Source organism: Macrobrachium nipponense, chromosome 23 (genome assembly GCF_015104395.2).
Source record: "Macrobrachium nipponense isolate FS-2020 chromosome 23, ASM1510439v2, whole genome shotgun sequence".
NCBI lineage: Eukaryota > Metazoa > Arthropoda > Malacostraca > Decapoda > Palaemonidae > Macrobrachium > Macrobrachium nipponense.
This window is the reverse complement of record NC_061090.1, coordinates 76343986-76362856: the sequence shown is the minus strand read 5'-3', so window position 1 is coordinate 76362856 and position 18871 is coordinate 76343986. Positions and strand designations below refer to the sequence as shown.

Here is an 18871-nt window from a genome sequence, read left to right as displayed (position 1 = left end):
GGAGGAGGAGGAGAAGCGGAGGAGGGAGGAGGAGAAGAAGAAACAGTTTCCGGAGCAGCCCATCCCCCCCCCCCCATCCCCCCCCCTTTTTTTTTGTTACACGTCTCTTAAAACCGACCCCCTTTATGGCGGTTCGGGTCGCCTTGTGGGTTTTGTAGATGGAGTTTGATTCCTTTCCAGAGATGGCCTCTAAACCTCCGGGCCTCCACAAGAACTTATACACTAACTTCTACTTGTTTGATAGGACTGCTTTCTTCTTTCGTCTTTTTTATTATTAGTATTATTGTTAGTTTACTGAAGAAAGTTACTTTCCGGCTTCGTTTCCTATAACCTGATAGATTGTTATTATCAATTATTAATGTTCTTGTTGTCCGAAGAATGTTTTCTCAAATCATAACCAAGTTTCTTTCGGTTCCTTCTCTCTACCTGCTGTTGGCCGAGTTTCGGAATAAATCCTTTGCCGGAATAACGTGTTGACGTCATCGGTTGGCATAAAGTCTGTTCATACTGTTCATTAACCCATACATAAAGAGATAAGGACACACTCAGGTAAATGACCAGCGAACGAAAGCTTATTATAATATCCTTTGTAGTAGCCCTGGACTTGTCTTCACCAGGAAAAAATAGGTGATGTTTCCGTGGTGAGTGTGTTTGTGTGCGTACGGGGATGTGTCATACTACGATTTCTCGAAAACGGATGAATGGTTTTTGTTATTAGTGAGTGAAAACCACCTACAGGAGATTAAGTCTTGTTGGAAAAATCTTGACTGTTTTTATTCAGTTTTGATATTTCCTGCCCAATAGAGAAGGGAGTGGAAGACACGCAACGACATAAAATAAGGTTGCGTCACATTATCCTGGTAGAGGTCTGGTCCCCGGAAAATTGTTAAAAATAATTTTATACCATTGTTCGCATTAGGTAGATTGAGGACATCTGTCACGTGTCAATAATGATGGTAGGTTAGTTTTAAAACCATGATGGGGAAAAAGTATATATTGTTAAAATATTCAGACATACTTCTGATTTGTATGTGGGTAGAATCATAGATGTAGAGTGGGAAGTTTTCATAAACTTCAAAAAACCCATTTCCATTCCTCTACGCGACATTTTTGACGGTTTCGATTCTAAAGAAAAGAGATATGATTAACCACATTTACGGTTAAGAATGAAAGAAACTCTAAACGGTCTTGTTTGAGAGTTTTTTCCTTGGCGTCACGTTCCTGTCTTTCCGATTTGAAAACTAATTGACCCACTAGTTTCCGTTCGTCGTAGACATGTGAATATCTTAGCCACTTGGTTTAATAGCAAATATGTTCCCCTGGACAATAACAGTGTCTTGTCTTTTAGAAAGTAGCGGCACGTTTATGGAGGTTAGAAGCTCTTTCTTGAAAGTTACGGAATTTTGTGTCGCCACCATGACCTTTTGCTTAATTCTACGATTCCCTCCATTGTTCCTCCTCGTCCTAATAGGGACGGCGCCTTTTCCCCTTTCAAGTCGTATCCCTTGACAAAGAAAGGACGATTTTCTCAAGACAAAGGTTTCTCTTGACACAAAGCGAGCAGTGATTCTCTGTTGAGGCGCTTTTCCTTATTGTATAGCACCACCATGTCTCCGTGTTTTTTTTTTTTTTTCTTTTCTTTTATAGAATCATCATCATGATCAGCTTGTTATTGTTCGTCGCCTTCTTTGCTTTTAACCAGTAAGCCTGCTATTTCCTGCGTCTTGACTGCATGACCTGAATGACTTTGTGGTCGATACTCTTGTTCCATCGATGGCATCATTTTTTTCTTTCGTGTTATTATTTATTCTTTGGTTTCATCTCTTTATTAAAGTGGAAGATGGTTTCATCTCTTTATTAAATTGGAAGAAAGTAAAAGGCAACTTTAAACATGTCATCGCTCCACCTCCTCATCCATCTTTCTCCTGAAAGAGAAATGTGTATATTCTTCCTCCATCACCCCCTCGCAAGACCACCCCCCCCACCCCCCAAGGAAAAGATAAAAAATATAAAATCTCGAGTTCACTGTTAGTCATCAAGCTGAAGTGGATTTGCTTTGCCACTTTAGACACAGCACTTTTTTTCTTTCTTTCTTTAGCCGAGAATGCAAATTGACACAACTGTATTGTTTTCTATCAAGAAGAACTTGTCGTTCATCCAGATGAATGGGTTGAGTAGTAAGAGAACAGACATGCGCACTTTCATGAATGCATGCCAGCCAGGCCTTGGTTCAACTAATGGAGAATGGAGAATAGTGAACAGTAAAGCAAGCGACAAAAGACCAGTAATTAAAAACAACGATAAAGAACATCTCGTAATGAAGCAGCAGGGGAAATGAACGGTAGAACTACAAAACTGTCCCGAATGGAAAAGAACGTTCATGTTCTTGACTCGGAATTGAAGGAGATCGGTGTCCTCCAAGTTGAACGGGCGAGTTAGAAGGTAATGATTGTTTCAAATAACGGGAAGTTCAATAGGGAAATCGGGTTCAAACAAAAGTTAAAACGTTCCCTTTCTTTCTTTGTAATAATTTAAGATAATTGTATCTGAAGCTTATAGAGTTTCTTAACTTGTGTGGATTCCTTTCGGAGGACATTTGCTACAGCTTACATCACCTGGTTTCAATGTCATTCATAAGGTAGATGCTTACAGACGTTGATCATATACATTACTTCGAATTCATTTGAACTCTCCATAGTGGCGTGAACTTTTAGTGACTATGTTACTGATTTTGCTGTATTATATCGGCGATGGAGGATTTTGAAATTTAGCAGAGGTCTCAGTATCGTATTTCTAGTAATGAAAACAATGTTGAGGAAACATTGTTATCCTAACATCAGGAGAACGAGATGAGGAGGATCACTTTCCTGCATGCAAAGCTCTCGAAGAACTATTGTAGCCTTGCTTTAGAAAGCTTGTCTTCTCTTTGGGTAATTCCCAGATCTTCATTCACCGTATTTTGCCTCTTACACATTTTTACTGGCGCTTTTCCATTATAAATTTCATTGTTTAAGTGCTTAAGCTTCTTTATATTCATGTATGTACAGTTGTTAGGGGGAAAAATAATGTTTTACTAAGTCATTAGTCACCGAGGACCTTGATGTCACGTCCGTAAATTTGTTATGGCTGGATCACACAGTTTGTCATCACATATATGAGAGAGATAGACCTGAAGTTTTCATAACTAACAGACTGACCCTGCAATGTAACTCGGATTTTTTATCACTTATTTAACCGTATATAACAACACAGCTTTCCCTTTCTTAAGGTCAAAGTCTGCTGTAAGAGAATTTCGAATGATTAATTTAAAATTTGTAAATGACAATTATAAATTTCCAAATAGTGATTTTAATCAAATGATCAAATTCAAGCCCAATTCATCTTAGATATCAATTTGATTTGATTTCGATTACTGTTACGTATGTCTAGAGCCTATTTCTTGATTATTAAATCCCACCCCTCTTCTGTGGAACTATTCTATCATTGCTTATATTAATCTATTCTTTTATATTATATCTTCTAGATTTGGACACTGAAACTTCCACAGCAAAGAAGAAAAAGCCTCCAAATTTTTAACAAGCTGCATTAATATGATGAGCAAAGGAAAGTTATAAAACACTACTTGGATAATTAAATTGATTTCTAGAAAACCAAGACTATTGGAAGGATTATCACAAAAACTTTTTTAGACATAACTCATACCGTGTTCTGGTACACATGTTCAAGAAGGTTCAGTGTGTCTGACAGTTTAATTAGTAACATAAAACTCTACCAAGAATAGGTTTCCATTGTTCTTATTATTATTATTATTATTATTATTATTATTATTATTATATTATTATTATTATTATTATTATTGTGGTTCTTGTTGTTGTTGTTGTTGTTGGCGGTGGTGGTGGTGGTGGTGGTGGTGATGATGTTGGTGGGATGAGACGTTAAATAAGCTCATCTGAAATGAAGGTTCTTTATTAGGTAAGGTTACAAAGCAAGAAGGACAATGTGTGAGAGCAACCAAACTCTGAGAGAGGAAGCAGCGTACTACTAGGCATTAGATGTGAATGTTTGGTTGCCGCTTCTCAATATACATGTGAAGCAAGAATACAGTCTGCTGGGGAGATGTGCTTCATAGTCCCTTGACCTGCCATGGCTCATGACGATCCTGACCTTGTCCCTGCAGTGAGACTTTGGATCCTGACTGACTGTTAAACTTCTAGCCTGGGTAGGGGACGTGCATGTTGAATTTACAACCTCTGTACAAATTTGGCTGTGGCAGCAACAGAGATTTCTGTCCTCAGCTTTCTCGAGCCATTCCTGCAAGAAAGACTGAGGATAAGCAGGCACACAGAAGCATAATGGGTGGTTCTACAGGATTTCTGCAGGGGAGCAGCCCATGAAATTTGGAGTGTTCCATAACTCCAAGGGGCCATGGTCAAAATCTTCATTGTCAATGTTGCAGGGGAGCACTGTCTTCAGTACAAGATACTTCACAGTCTTCATGGTGACCTCAGTATGGTCATTGCACAGCAGGTAGTTTGAAGAAGTAACGAGGTGATGTACTTGTCCAACTTTTCATGAAAATCCTCAATTCACAACTGGTGAGTTGAGGTCTACCATCGGTCCTGCGGCAAAGAGGAACACTGTCCACCCTGAAATATCTGCAGAAAATAATTTTCATTGCAGTGGCAGTTGTATCATTGTAGCATGGGGCAACCACAAGCCAGCCAGAAGCCCGTCGGTCATGACGAGTGACTTCCCTGCAACACTGAAGATGCCTGTTTACACAGACTCAAAGGGGAGTGGTCGACATTTTGAAGAGGTTTGTACTGAAGGCTACATTGTAAAACTTGTCAAGGCTTGCAACCTTGGACAGTACTTGCGATGTCGGAGTCGATTCCTGGCCAGTAACAGTCCGTCGTAGTAACAATTGGTAGTAAATCCAGAGAGCATGCAGTCTCAAAGATGGAGATACGACAGGTCCTCCCTCGCTGAAGAAGGAAGATCATGAATAATCCTGTCAGTGTTGTGGGGCAAGGCTTCATCATCTTGGGCTGATGCATGAGCAGTGCCAATGGTCCTGATTTATGTCCCAACCTCAACACAGCCAGTGTGGTGTGAGCAGGTTGACAGAAGCACACAGCAGGTTGTCAGCTATGCCAAGCTGCTGGTCAGCATGCCACATAGCTGTGAACAGATACTCTGAAATTGTCTCTTTTAGACGTTGCAAACGGGCGAGTCTTGACCGCATGCAGAGTGTAATGGTTGAGAATTGGCACCAGTGGGCAATGGTCTGTTATCAAGGTAAGATATTAGATGCCCATCAGGTACAGTTTGCACTTGGACACAGCCCAGTGGCGGTTAATACCTCCAACTCGATCGTAGAGTATCATGTCTCATATCTGCAAGGAAACAAGAGCCACACTGTACTAAGCGGAGACTTCCATTGCCGTGGTCTTGTAGAAGGGCATATCCTAGTCCCCTGAGTTGAAAATTGTTGGTCTGTGGGATAACTGGGAGGATGGACCAAATGAGGCAAGGACTGGTGAGCTAGCCAATGCAATCTTCACTTGGTAAAATGCTCTGTCCTGATCCGTGGTCCATGCAAATGCATACTTAGCCCATAAGGGGTCTGAGAGGCTGAGCTGTGTTAGGCATCTCAGGCATCAAGTTGGTCAATTGGTTCACTAACCCCTTGAGTGAATGAAGATCTGACAAGTTTGTCAGTGTAGGGAAGTCCACTGAAGTGTTGTCTTTAACCCCATGAATGAATGAAGATCTGACAAGCTTGTCGGTGTAGGGAAGTCTACTGAAGTGTTGTCTTTGGAGATCCAAAATCCACAGAAGGTAACACTGGAGGCAGCAACCACAAACTTGTCTTTGTCAAGTGTGATGCCAAACTTGCCCCGCATTTTAACATCTCATGGATTCAGCTTAGATGGTTGGGGAAATCCTCGTCGAACAGCAGGAGGATGATTACTTTGATGCAGTTCTCGACACCTTGCAGAGCCTTGATGTAGTTCTCGACACCTTGCAGAGCCTTGATACAGTTCTCGACACCTTGCAGAGTCTTGTTTCCTCAGGCTGCAAATCCCATTGGACTTCTGCAATACTGGAATTGGCCAGATTTTGTGATGAATATGGTTAACTTTTGATCCTCCTCTACAAGTTGCATTTAGCCATCTGCAGTGGTGAAGAAGTTGGTCCTCAGATCAATGCTGTGGATGCCAGACAATGGTGAGGGTGATGGGTGGGGTGGGCATTTTACTTGGCTGTTAAGGTTTTTGAGGTCAATGGCAATTCATATACCTTTGTCACTAGGTAGTACAATGAGCAGGTGACACCAAGTCTGAAGGTTCATTACTGGTGAGCTGAATGATATACTGATTTACCATGAACTCGAGCTCTGCCTTGACTTGTTCCCAAAAGACTTGTGATATCTGGTGAGGTGCGTTGATGGCAAAATGTATGGCATCTTCAATAAAATAGATTTGCATTAGGGGTCCTTTGCCCACTAAGGGGGGCTTTCTTCAGCTCTTCCTTGATCCTTGATGATCAGTACATCCTTGAACTCTTGTAGGGGGAAAAATAAAGAAGAAGAAGAAGTCTCTGGCTTTGGCAGGCGATTTTGTGGCATGAAGAGGCAGCTCTGAACACATACTGATGGCATGGGTTACATCCAAAATAGGTCTGGGAAACACTGGCAAAATAATGGCCAACTCTTTGTTGTAGCTATATGACAGCAATGGTCTTCTGGCACCTTCATGGACCTGGACCCTCACTGAACAGGATTCCTCTGCTAAGCTGAGAGGGGCTGTGAAGGATTGTAAGGTAGGTCTCATTATAGAGCCATCTGAGGTGAACATCAGGGTAAATGGGAGGTGGGGGGTGGGGTTGTAGTGTGGTCCAAGGAATGCGAAGAAGGTATAGATGCTGAGGGCTCATAGCAGAGACATTGGCACCTGTTTCTGGTAACATCTGAGTCCTGGATGTCATGTTACCATACAAAAAGGAAACAGTGATTGGCTTCGGTGTTTTGATAGAAATGGATTTTCCCATCTGGTGATAACTGGGGCTTTTGCCTGGAGAGGGTGGTATATCTTGGCACTGGAAGTGGCACCCTGTTTGTCATCCTTTCTCTTCTTCCAGCAGCAATTATTTTAATGTCCCTGTTAGTTGCAGTGGCAGCACTGGACCTCTCTGACAAGGCTCAGTGCCCCTTGTGAGTACAGTTGCTGCAGTTGCTATTTGTTGTTGTGCACTTATCTGTTCATCCATGCATACAGTTGCATGACAGCCATGAAACACTCGGTAGGGGTGGCACTCTTTCCATGTTTCTTCAGCCTCTTGTGGTTTGAGAGGAAAATGAACACATGCAGAAGCCTGCAGGGGAGCAGCCCATGAACTTCGGAGTGTTCCGTAACTCCAAGAGACCACGGTCAAAGTCTTCACAGTGGCCTCAGCATGGCCATTAGACTGAGGGTAGTCCAGGGAAGTAATATGATTATGCATGGCTAGTGAAATGAGGTCAACCATCAGTCCTGAGGCAAAGCATGACACGGACTTCCCTGAAATACCTCCAGAAGATTCCTATCGTTGCAGTGTCAGTAGTGCCATAGCATGGGGCAATCAAATGTCAGCCAAAAGCCTGTCAGTCTTGATGAGGAATGACTTCCCTGAGACATTGAAGAGGTTCACTAAATAGACTCAAAGGGCCTATAGGATGGTCATTGTTTTGAAGAGGCTTCTAGTGGAGGATGGGCTGTAAAATCTGGCAAGTAAAACCTGGCAAAGCTCGCAAGCTTGGACAATACTTGTGTCAGAGTCAATTTCCTGGCCAGTATACAGTCTGTTCTGCCAGTCGCTTTGTGGTTTCTATTCCTCTGTGGCTGGATGTCATGACAGAATGTGGTGACAAACGGCAGCAAGAACTACAATCCTTGCTCCATAAAGTACAAGTTCAGCATTGACTATGAAGCTGTCCTGTAGTTTGTAACCATTAGTAGGCACGCAGTCTCAAAGATGGAGATCCAACGGGTCCTCCTTACTGAAGCACAAAGATCATGAATAATCCAGTTGGTGTCCTACGGGAAGTCCTCTTGGGCTGCTGCTTGAGCACTGATGATGTCCTGTTGTATGGCCCAGCCATAACATGGTCAGTTTCATCCTTGAGATGTTTCAAACGGGGATTCTTAACCACATCCAGAGTGTAATGGTTGAGAATTGGCACTAGTTAGCTATGGTCTGTGAATGTGGAGGCCTATCAGGTACAGTTTGCATTTGGACATAACAACCCAGGTTGCAGCTAACATCTCCAGCTCGATTGTGGCATAGTGTTTCACGATGCCTGCAAGGAAACAAGCAACAGCATACCAAGCAGAGACTTCATTACCGTGGTCCTGTAGAAGGGCATACCCTAGTCTGTTAAGTCTAGAAGCATCGATCTGTAGTATAACTGGGAGGGCTGGATCAAAGGAGGCAAGGATTGGTGGGCTAGCCAGGGTAGTTGTCACTCAACAAACTGGTTCGCCCCAATCCTATTTCCATACAAATTCACGCTTGGGACTCATAAGTGGTCCGAGAGGCTGAACTATGTTAGCTATCTCAGGCATCAAGCTGGCCAATTGGTACATTAACCCCATGATTGAATGAAGATCCGTCAAGTTCATTGGTGTGGGGAAGTTCTTGACTGCTGCTACTTTGTCAGGGTCCACTGAAATGCCATCTATGGAGATCCAAAATCTACAGGGGTCTGCTGAAATGCCATCTTTGGAGATCTGTCGTAGTTAACTTTTAGCACCTTATCAACAACTCATGGATTCAGCGTAGATGGCTAGGGAAATCCTCATCGAAGAGTAGGGTGTCGTCAACTACACTGATGCAATTCTTGAGACCTTGTAGAGCCTTGTCTCTTGAAAGGCAGTAGTCTTCATCTCCTGTGACGACAAATCTTATTGGACCTCAGCAGTGATGGAATCAGCCATAGGGTATGATGAATGTGGTTAACTTTTGATCCTCCTTTGCAAGTTGCACTTGCCATTATCTGTGCAGGGCATTGACAGTGGTGAAGAACTTGGCCCTCATATCAATGCTGCAGACAATTAGACATCAGTGAGGGTGACAGGTAGGCTGGGCGTTTCACTTAGCTGTTCATGTTCTTGAAGACAATGGTGATTCAAACACCTTTTTCCTGGAAGATATATGGTATCTGGTAAGGTGCATTGATGGAGAAAGGTACAGCATCTTCCTTAATATGGATTTGCATATTAAGGCTCAAGTGGGCATTCTTCAGTTCTTGAACATTCTTTAGTCCTTGAACTTTCATAGAAAAGTCTCTTGGCTTTATCAGGCAACATGGTGGCATGAAGAGGCAGCTGTGAACAGCTATTGACATGGGTAACATCCAGAATAGGTCTGAGAAACTTTGGTGGACTAATGGCAAACTCTTCATAGTGGCTATATGACAGCAGTGGTATTTGAACACCTTCATGGACTTTGATCCTCGCTTAACAGAATTCCTCAGCTAAGGTGAGAGGGGTTGTGAAGGATCATAAGACAGGTGTCATCGTAGAGCTGTCTGTGGTGTACATTGGGGTAAATGGTGAGGGTTGTAGTGCTCCTGGGAATGCGCAGATGAAGATGCTGAGGGCCCGTAGCAGTCATCTTGAAAGGCAGTAGTCTTTTCCTATGGCCACAGATCCCATTAGACCTCTGCAATGATGGAATCAGCCATAGGGTGTGATGAATGTGGTTAGCTTTTGATCTTATTCAGCAAGTTGAACTTAACTAAATCCTGTACAAGGCATCAACAGTGGTGAAGAACTGGCCTCCAGATCAATGCAGCAGATACTTTGACATCAGTGAGGGTGATGGGTAGTCTGGGCGTTTTACTTAGCTATTGATGTTCTTCAGGTCAACAGTAATTTGTTCACCTGTGCCCTTAGCTACTACAATGAGCAGGTGACACCAGTCTGAGGGTTTGTCACCGTCAGGCTTTATGATACCCTGGTCTGCCATGGGACTTGAACTCTTCCTTGACTTGTTTATGGAAGGTATATGGTATCTATAGGGGTGTGTTGATGGAGAAGGGTACATCATCTTCCTTAATATGGATTTACATTGGGAGGGTCCTTCGACTGGTTTGAGTGGGCTTTTTTTGGTTCTCCCTTGAGGATCAGCACATCCCTGAACTCTCTTCTATAGAAAAGTCTCTTGGCTTTGGCAGGCAACGTGGTGGCATGAAGATGCAGCTGTGAACACCTATTGACATGGATAACATCCAGAATAGGTCTGGGAAACTCTGGCAGAATAATGGCCAACTCTTTGCAGTGGTGTTCGGGCAGCTTCAAGGATTTGGATCCTTGCTTAACAGAATTTCTCAGCGAAGGTGAGAGGGGCTGTAAAGGATTGTAAGGCAGGTGTTATCGTAGAGCCACCTGTGGCGAACATCAGGTTAAATGGTGGGGGTTGTGGTTCTTCTAGGAATGCACAGATCAAGATGATGAGGGCTCGCAGCAGACATCGGCACTGGTCTCTGGCATTTCTTCATCCACATGGCTTCTTATCATTGCTTGCTGTATGAGGGCACTGTTGTGGTCTGCTGCTTGTTGCCTGCGAATTTCGTTGTTCTCTCTCTGTCGTTGTACCCTTAATTCTTCCTGTTTTCTTCATCTCTCATCTTCTTTTTGTCTCCTTTTCCTCCTGTCTGATCCAGGCATGATCCTCGATCCATGTTTTGTCCAGATATTGTACGAGTGAAAGAAATACATCTGCTTGGGTTATCGTTGTCTGGGGATGGAGAGCAGGTGGGGACTGTGGACAGTAGACAGGATCTTATGAATGCTGGGCAAGGGAATAATGTTGTTTACCCCCATACAGGATTAAAACGGAAATTAACAGAAATATACAGTATTAGTATTTTAATTGCATTGTGTGAAATATTGGCACCAGTTGACTCGTTAGCACCAACTTTCACAGCAGATAGGATACACTGTACATACCATCAAATAAAGTCCATTGTGGAGAGAGAGAAAAGTGGGTAGCTGTCAGTTTTCTTCCAGTTCTCTGCAGGTCTCCTGTATTTGCTTGCTTCTTGTAACTTCTTGTAATACCTTACTGCACCATGTAGGTTGAATTCAACATGAAACAAGCTCATCTGAAATGTAGGTTCTTCATTAGGTAAGGTTACATTGCAACAAGGACAATTAGTGCAAGCAACCAAACTCAGAGAGGGGGAAGTGGCGTACTGTTAGGCATTGGATTTGAAGTTTGAACACGTTGAGTTACCACTTCTCAACACATACATGTGAGGCTAGAATGCTGTTGCCTCTTTTCAATATACAAAGTTATATAAACGGGAGGTGAGAATACCTTATATGATGGCACATGTTAAAATATCTATTATAGTGTCTGCAATTATTATATTACTATTTTATCATTATTAATTTTTAAGGAATTTCACCGTTAAGTACCCGATGATCACCTGGTGGTATGACCAAGTGATTATATAATTGATATATTTTTAGGTTCATGAGGTCGTACGGATACCGAAAATCCTTAAAAACTGTATTTGGAAATCTATCCAAAATTTGTCAGGGTATTCACAAGCCTATTTGTTTCCATGGGGAATTTCCTTTACAACATCAGATTACATTATGTAACAGAAGTCAAACTGTTTGGCCCATTCAACAACGCTCTTCCCTGTATTGGGCTGATAAGAATCGTGAGTGAGCATAAAAAGAATTTAAGCAGGGAAATTATAAAAAGTTATGGATCTCGTGTGACTAATATTCTAAGGTTCCAAATTGCGGCACAATCAGTAGCAGTGTCAACTGCATAACATCAGGTCCGTGAATTATTATATAATAATGGAATTTAAACATCGTATCAAGTATCCTGTTATTTTTCCGTTCCCAAACTGGAAACTATTTACACCTAATTTCAGATCTATGAATGTGATTATCAGTGCTTTCTCTGGCGTAAAGAAGCTGAATAATTTCCAGGGAAAATCACTAGCCTTTAATATTATTACTGTGTAGGAATTTTATAAGTGCTGATGGGTGGACTGTAAATTTAACAGATAGGTTACACAGCTTCTATACTCTGAATAATTAAGTGCACTGAGTTTGGACAACACAAAACATTTTGCAGCCTAGCCTATACCGAAAAAATCACTAGCCTTACCTTAAAAGCAGAAATAGGAAAATTCAGGAGATTTTACTCTAGCATAAAAGCTAATTATTCTCACTCAAGCTGCAAAAGAAAGAATTAAAGCAAGACAACATGTCCTAGAACTCAAATGTTACTAGTTGAGCCTAGACTAGACTTGATTTATAACAGGAAAGGACAATATTTCAATAATCAAATGCAAATTAATTCAATAAAGTAATATCATGAAAATTTTATTAAATAAACTATAGTCTAGGAGAACACGAGTAGGTTCAACCTAGCCTAGCTTAAAAACTTGGTTTGATTTACATGGAGGCCTTAGTCCCTTGGGCTTGTAAGCAGATAAAGTAAGCCTTATTTAATATAAATGGACTTTAAACTAAAGTTTTAATAATAATCACTAAACTAAACACGGCACAAAACTCGACAGGGATAGAAATTTAATCGTTTAACAAATCTAGGCTAGCCTAAAGCTCGGTATAGGTACCTTACTGTACACTGGTTCACCTAAAATTGGCCTACTATGGCATAAAATTATTATCATAAGTGATAAAGGAGGGCTTATCTGCACTACTGTAAGGCTGAACGATGACTAAGACTCTAGGCTGGCTTAGCCTATGTATATTCTTAGCCTAGGGAGGGCCTCAGGCTCACATCACTCGAGACAACTACCTTCGTCTAGGCTCAATCTAACATCGAATTTCCATACCAAGGTATATTCTATATACCTCGTGCTAACTGACCGGCAGCGTGTTATAACCTACATGCCTTCTTTTTTCTACCTAATGTTAGTATTTTACTCAAGCAAAAGGAATAATGGGGGAAACGAGGCCCAACGGAAAACAAATAAATGAAAATAGCAATCACCAAAAAAAAGGAGAAAACAAAATAACTTCAACGAAAATTTCGTTCATAACTAACGTTCCCAAACGGACTGTTCACTAGCGAGGAATTACACCAACACTGAACGATACTACAACGACTTGATACAATTAAACAATAATTAACACCAATTACCAAAACCCAACCAAACACAAAACAAAGTTGTAAAAACTCATATTATTATTGCTAATATTATTAAAATTTTAAATGTTATTGTTATTATTACAGTGTGACTGTGTAAAAGAAAAATACTGGCTTGCACTTCCTACAGAGAACAATCTGATTAAGAAGTGAGTGTGTTACCGAAATGGGTTCAAAAATACTGATTTTTTTTTTTTCTACTAAGTAGCAAAAATGAGTGGTTGTAATTGTGATTATCTATCAGTATTACCTACAATATCGAAGATTGTTAGTGTCACCATTAAGTGACTGGGAATGAGTTAATTTCTTTAAGATACTTATTTGCTGTCATGCCTATTTAGTTATGGATTTTTTCTCTTTACCGTCCGAAATTTATGGACCATCTAGTTGGCATTAGAAAAATAAATGAATTAATTATATAAATCGTACAATAGGTTACAGTAATCATGGTAACACCAATCACACTATGAAAAACTTTTGATTTTTAGATATCTTTAAAATGTTGGTTTTCGTTACTTCTTAGGTGATATAGTATAATCACGATGTATACAAAAGTGAACGAAATAGAAGCCCAGTCAATAAAAGAGGGCTGTAGCCTATTGGTAAATCTTATGAACAATAGTATGCGACCCAAAGCGAGCTTTAATTAATGCTGCTCTTTTCTCTTCTCCTCCGCAGGGATGGTTGGTGCTCTACTTCCACGGATGGACGTGGAAGTGCCACGGCCTGTGTTGGCTCCGGCGACAAATTGCGTCCTCCCGGCGCGTGGACGACCTCTCCCTACCCCTCACAGCCCGATATGACCACGACCTTGCTCACCAGCCTTTGATCCCGTCGCAGGTGCCCAATCCAGCCAGTCAGCCCCACACGACCGTCACCCTCGCCCCTCCCGCCGCGCCTTCTCAGCAGCCGCCTCCCCAGCAGGAGGAGTTTCCCCTGCAGCCGATCTTCCCGCTGCACGAGCGACGGGAAGTGTACTGATGAGCCCTCGTGAAACTTTTTTGAACTCTTTCACGCACTCGACCCCTTCTCCATGTAACTCCAGTCATCCTGAGCCCACCCTCCACAGTGACCCATTTTACCTTTCCTTTCGCGTAGAAGACACGAAATGGCGCCCGTGAAACGTTTTGCGCAAAACAGTCGGCGAATGTTTGTCTCTGATGACGCCTCTGTCGGAACGTTGGCCGACTGTTTCCTCAAATGTATGTCAAAATTGTTTGGCATTACATCCAGCTCAAACTCAAAGCATTCTGCATTTTGAATCTTCGAACGCATAAGCTCATCCACGAGACTAGAAAGAAAAAAGAAAGAAAGAAAGGTCTTCAGCTTTAAGCTGTTTTCAAGCAGAGACGAAGCGTGTGCAGCAGCTCTCCTCTCCTCACCTCACTCTTGGTCGTCAGTTTCCAGTGATGTTTAGTACACCAGGGGTCCGGTCCCCGCATAGCCTCTTCCAAAGCCCTTCTCTAAGCCCCCTATGGGAGATCGGATCCCATATATGTGAGCCCCCAAACCCCCTCCTTTTTTTAGACTAAGGCTTTGTAGTTATTCCCAAAGACTATTATGATAAACATGACGATCGTTATTACCGTGCGTCTTAAGGAGCAGATAAGTGTCACTTCCACCGGAATTTCCCTCCTGCCATGCGAGATCAGATCACGAGCATTTCATACCTCCTCGAATTCAGCATTTTTTCCCCTCATATCCTCAACGTCATAGGAATCATCAGTAGAATCAACTCCTGAACTCTTCCACCATGTTATCATCATAATTCCACTAGAAGCTCCTTTCATGATGTAGGGGAATACTTTCTCAGACACTACATACATGCACACACATTGTTTATTCAAATTCAACTGTACATTATTATACTGAAATCAGATTCCAACGCTATTCAATAAATAAACTATTGACTCATTGCGTCCTCCCCTTTTCCTTTCACGCCGTAGGGATAACAAACCCATTCGAACATGCACGAGATACAAGAAAAACTATTCATACTGATTGACACTAATAAAATTGAAATGATGACTGCGCATATGCAGAAATGAACGCCTTGTCGATTTAACAAAGGATTCCTTACATGTACATAGACGTCCATGAGTCACGAAACGACTCTTTGCAAAATGAAATTAAAATCATCTTTCCTGAGTTTGGTGCCATCATCATCTTGGGTATTCTGTCATGAGCAAACTAACCATAAAATCACGGAAAAACGCTCATTATCCTAACCTTCAAATAGTATAACGGCCATCCAATTCTTCTTTTTCGAAGTCCTTTTGCCAAAAAAAAAAGCGATCTTTATCCACAACGAGAATGTGTTGACACCAGAATTACAGACTTTGCAATTACGCGACTGTAGACAATCATTACATTTGTTCAAGTGGGAAATGCTCTAGATTGGCGCATAAGAAGGATTATATATATATATATATATATATATATATATATATATATATATATATATATATATATATATATATTTGTTATAGTTTGTGCTCTTGTAATTTTGCGATTATTTACGTAATCATAGACAATCATGAAATCCAGGAAAGAAAAACACAAAAAAACTAACAGGAAATGCCATAGTTGAAAGTAATGGAAATAAAATAAAAATAAGAATTAAGCGGAAAAGGATGGAAAATAAGTAGAAGAACAGGGCGAATGAACAAATAAAAAGAGAAATGCGATGAAAGCCTCCAAAGAAAAAACAAAGAAAAGTCGAATAAATTCGCCGTCGTCACCAAGAGCGAATAAGAGGCTCGGGCGAAAGCGAAAGTACCGTCCTTCGGAGGACTTCACGCGCCAATTAAGGGCCGCATAACGACGTCAAGTGCTCAAGGGCGGCAGTGGTGGTGTGGCGGGCGGACGGAGGGTCGTTTTGGGCACGGGTGAGGGTCCGGCAGGGCAGGGCAGGGCAGGGACCTTGAGTTTCAAGTTTGTGTGGATTGAAAGAGAAGTTGCCAAGTGTCAGGCGCGGCTGATTGCTACGCTTAATCATGCCCTGAATAAATCAAGGTTTTTATTTTTAGGTTTTGGATGGAAACCTTGAGAATTTCTGTTTGGTAAGGAACACTTTTTTTTTTTTTCCTTTCTTTCTTTTATTTTTTCCGTGTGTCCATTTAGGAATCATCCAGTGTAGGTAAACGCGTTTTGTTGTATAATGTGAAATTTTATATATATATATATATATATATATATATATATATATATATATATAGCTATACATATATATATATATATATATATATATATATATATATATATATATATATATATATATATATATATAATATTTTCCCATAATGAAGACGCGGCATACCCTACCCAAGCTATGATCTTCCCGCAGTAGATCTTGGAAGTCTGCATGACAAATACTTTCTCATTTTCTACTTGAAATGGATAAACATAAATAAAAGGAAATAATGAAGTAGGATGAAGAAGAAAACCCCGGTACTGTAAATCTAACCATCACGAAATTTGACCAACGGAATGTTAAAGTTAAACTTCATTGAATTTTAGGATAACAGACTATTCAAAGCATAAAAGTTTCCCTTTGCAAATGAAAAATGGTAGGGGGAAGAAAAGCGAAGGCCACTATAACAGGGGCTGAGCGAATGCCCCCCCCCCCCCCCCCCCACAAACCTTATCACCCTCCAATGTTAAGCGACTCATAATTTTGCGAGAGAGAGTGAGCGAGAGAGCAAAAGGCTACGAGGAAATTTCTCAGGTGATGACATTGACTTGAACGTAATCTTATTCCCATGTGTTGAAAATATTTCAAAGATTAAAATATTTCAAAGATTTAAGGTTTTATAAAAGGAAGTTTTATCCAATTCATGAAAATGTGGCTATAAAGCAGTTTTGACCATTCAGCCCTCAAGGCAGTGGAAAGGGGGAATTGGAGTGGTTGGACAGCCAGCTGGAAGCTAAGAAGTTGGAAGGGAGGTAAAGTAAAAGTGGGTGCAACTATACTCGTTTTTTTTTCATCTGTCCACCCGCCTGTGGTGTTTGCGTATGGTAACACTGCGTCCCGGGCTTTAGATAGTTACATTCAGCTTACATTCAACAATAATACCAATATTGTATTTCGAATATTAACGGTGTAATTCGCATACAGTAAATTATTAAAACACTTTTCAGTTGCAAATGTTCATCCAGATATCCTTTTATTTACCTAAAACTTACACATAGCGAACCCATATAAAGCCCGGGACGCAGTGTTATCATCATACGCAAACACCACAGATAGAAAAAAAAAAAAAAAAAAAAAAAAAAAAAAAAAAAAAAAAAAAAAAAAAAAGGAGTATAGGGTGGGTCGAAGATATGCCGCAAACAACCTCTAGTTATGCCTACAGTACACCATGTAAGGTGCACTGACGGCACTACCGCATACAAGAAAGAGACGAAAATGAACAACAGAATAGTTTGTCTCGTAAACGCCGCTGAGAAAAATATCAGTCATTTAACTTTTCATAAAGATAAATCCTGATAAAATTTTACTTAACCGCCACTTATATCAATTAATACAAAAAAGGAATTATTATTATAATAAGAATTATGAGACCAACACCAAATTTAAAATACAAAAAAAATACAATACATTATTATTATTATCAATATGCACAAGCATATAATCTAATATAAATATATAGTGTATATGTGTGTGTTCGCGAACATAGGTCAACAACACAGTGGCATACGCGCAGCTCGACTGTGAACCGTGTGAGCGGAAACTCAATGAGCGTAGCGACCCATTTCAGAAAAATAGATTTTGTGTGTCTGTATTTGATCTATGAAGTTTGAGCGAGCTGTAACACTGTGATTCGTGGCGATGTGCCAGACACAGATAATAGAGATTCTGTGGAGTGTGATGTTCCACAACAGCTTTTTGGTATTTCGGATTTTCTCTTTGCAACGGAAAAAAAATAGCAGACTTTTACAATACTGACGGTGAAGACATACTATATATATATATATATATATATATATATATATATATATATATATATATATATATATATATATATATATATATATATATATATATATATATATATATATAGATATAGTATATATATATATATATATATATATATATATATATATATATATATATATATATATATATATATATATATATATATATATAATATATACACACATATATGTATATAATATAATATATATTATATATTTATAATATATAAAATGTCATGTGACATTTCTCGAAAACCATCATATTCTCTCTCTCTCTCGCTTTTCCCTCCTGCCAAAAAGGTCAAGTGGAGGACCTTCGAGATATAGGTGGCGCTCGTGCGTGTATGTGTCGAAAGGGGGTGAAATCTCTAGTACAAAAATCGAACGAGCAAAGAGGAAGGAATTTCTGTCTCGTTAAACTTAGTGGCGTCAGGAATTATGAAGAGAGTAACTTCACTGGGGTTGCTGTAAACTCATTTATTTGCTAAGGAATAGACTACTGATCTTGTAACATAACCTGGCGTCCCAAAAACAATGGATTTCAATACCAATGGATTTCAATACGTTTGCGTCTCTCCGTTCTTGATCAAGCTTTAGCCGCTATTTGGAATTCGGCTATTATCTGTGACAATTTCATAAACAAGATTTTATCTCTCTCTCTCTCTCTCTCTCTCTCTCTCTCTCTCTCTCTCTCTCTCTCTCTCTCACA

At 40.4% G+C, this 18871-nt stretch overlaps 1 protein-coding gene across 1 annotated transcript in view; it reads left to right on the top strand.

Annotated features, from left to right (window-relative positions):
- The window catches only part of LOC135201641 (uncharacterized), a 638256-nt gene extending 622639 nt beyond the window's left edge, over nucleotides 1–15617 (top strand). The window contains exon 7 of the mRNA XM_064230737.1: nucleotides 13864–15617. Coding sequence (XP_064086807.1) covers nucleotides 13864–14166 — 303 coding nt within the window. The 3' untranslated portion in view covers nucleotides 14167–15617. The remainder of the gene's footprint in view (nucleotides 1–13863) is intronic.
- Nucleotides 15618–18871: the final 3254 nt, after the last annotated feature.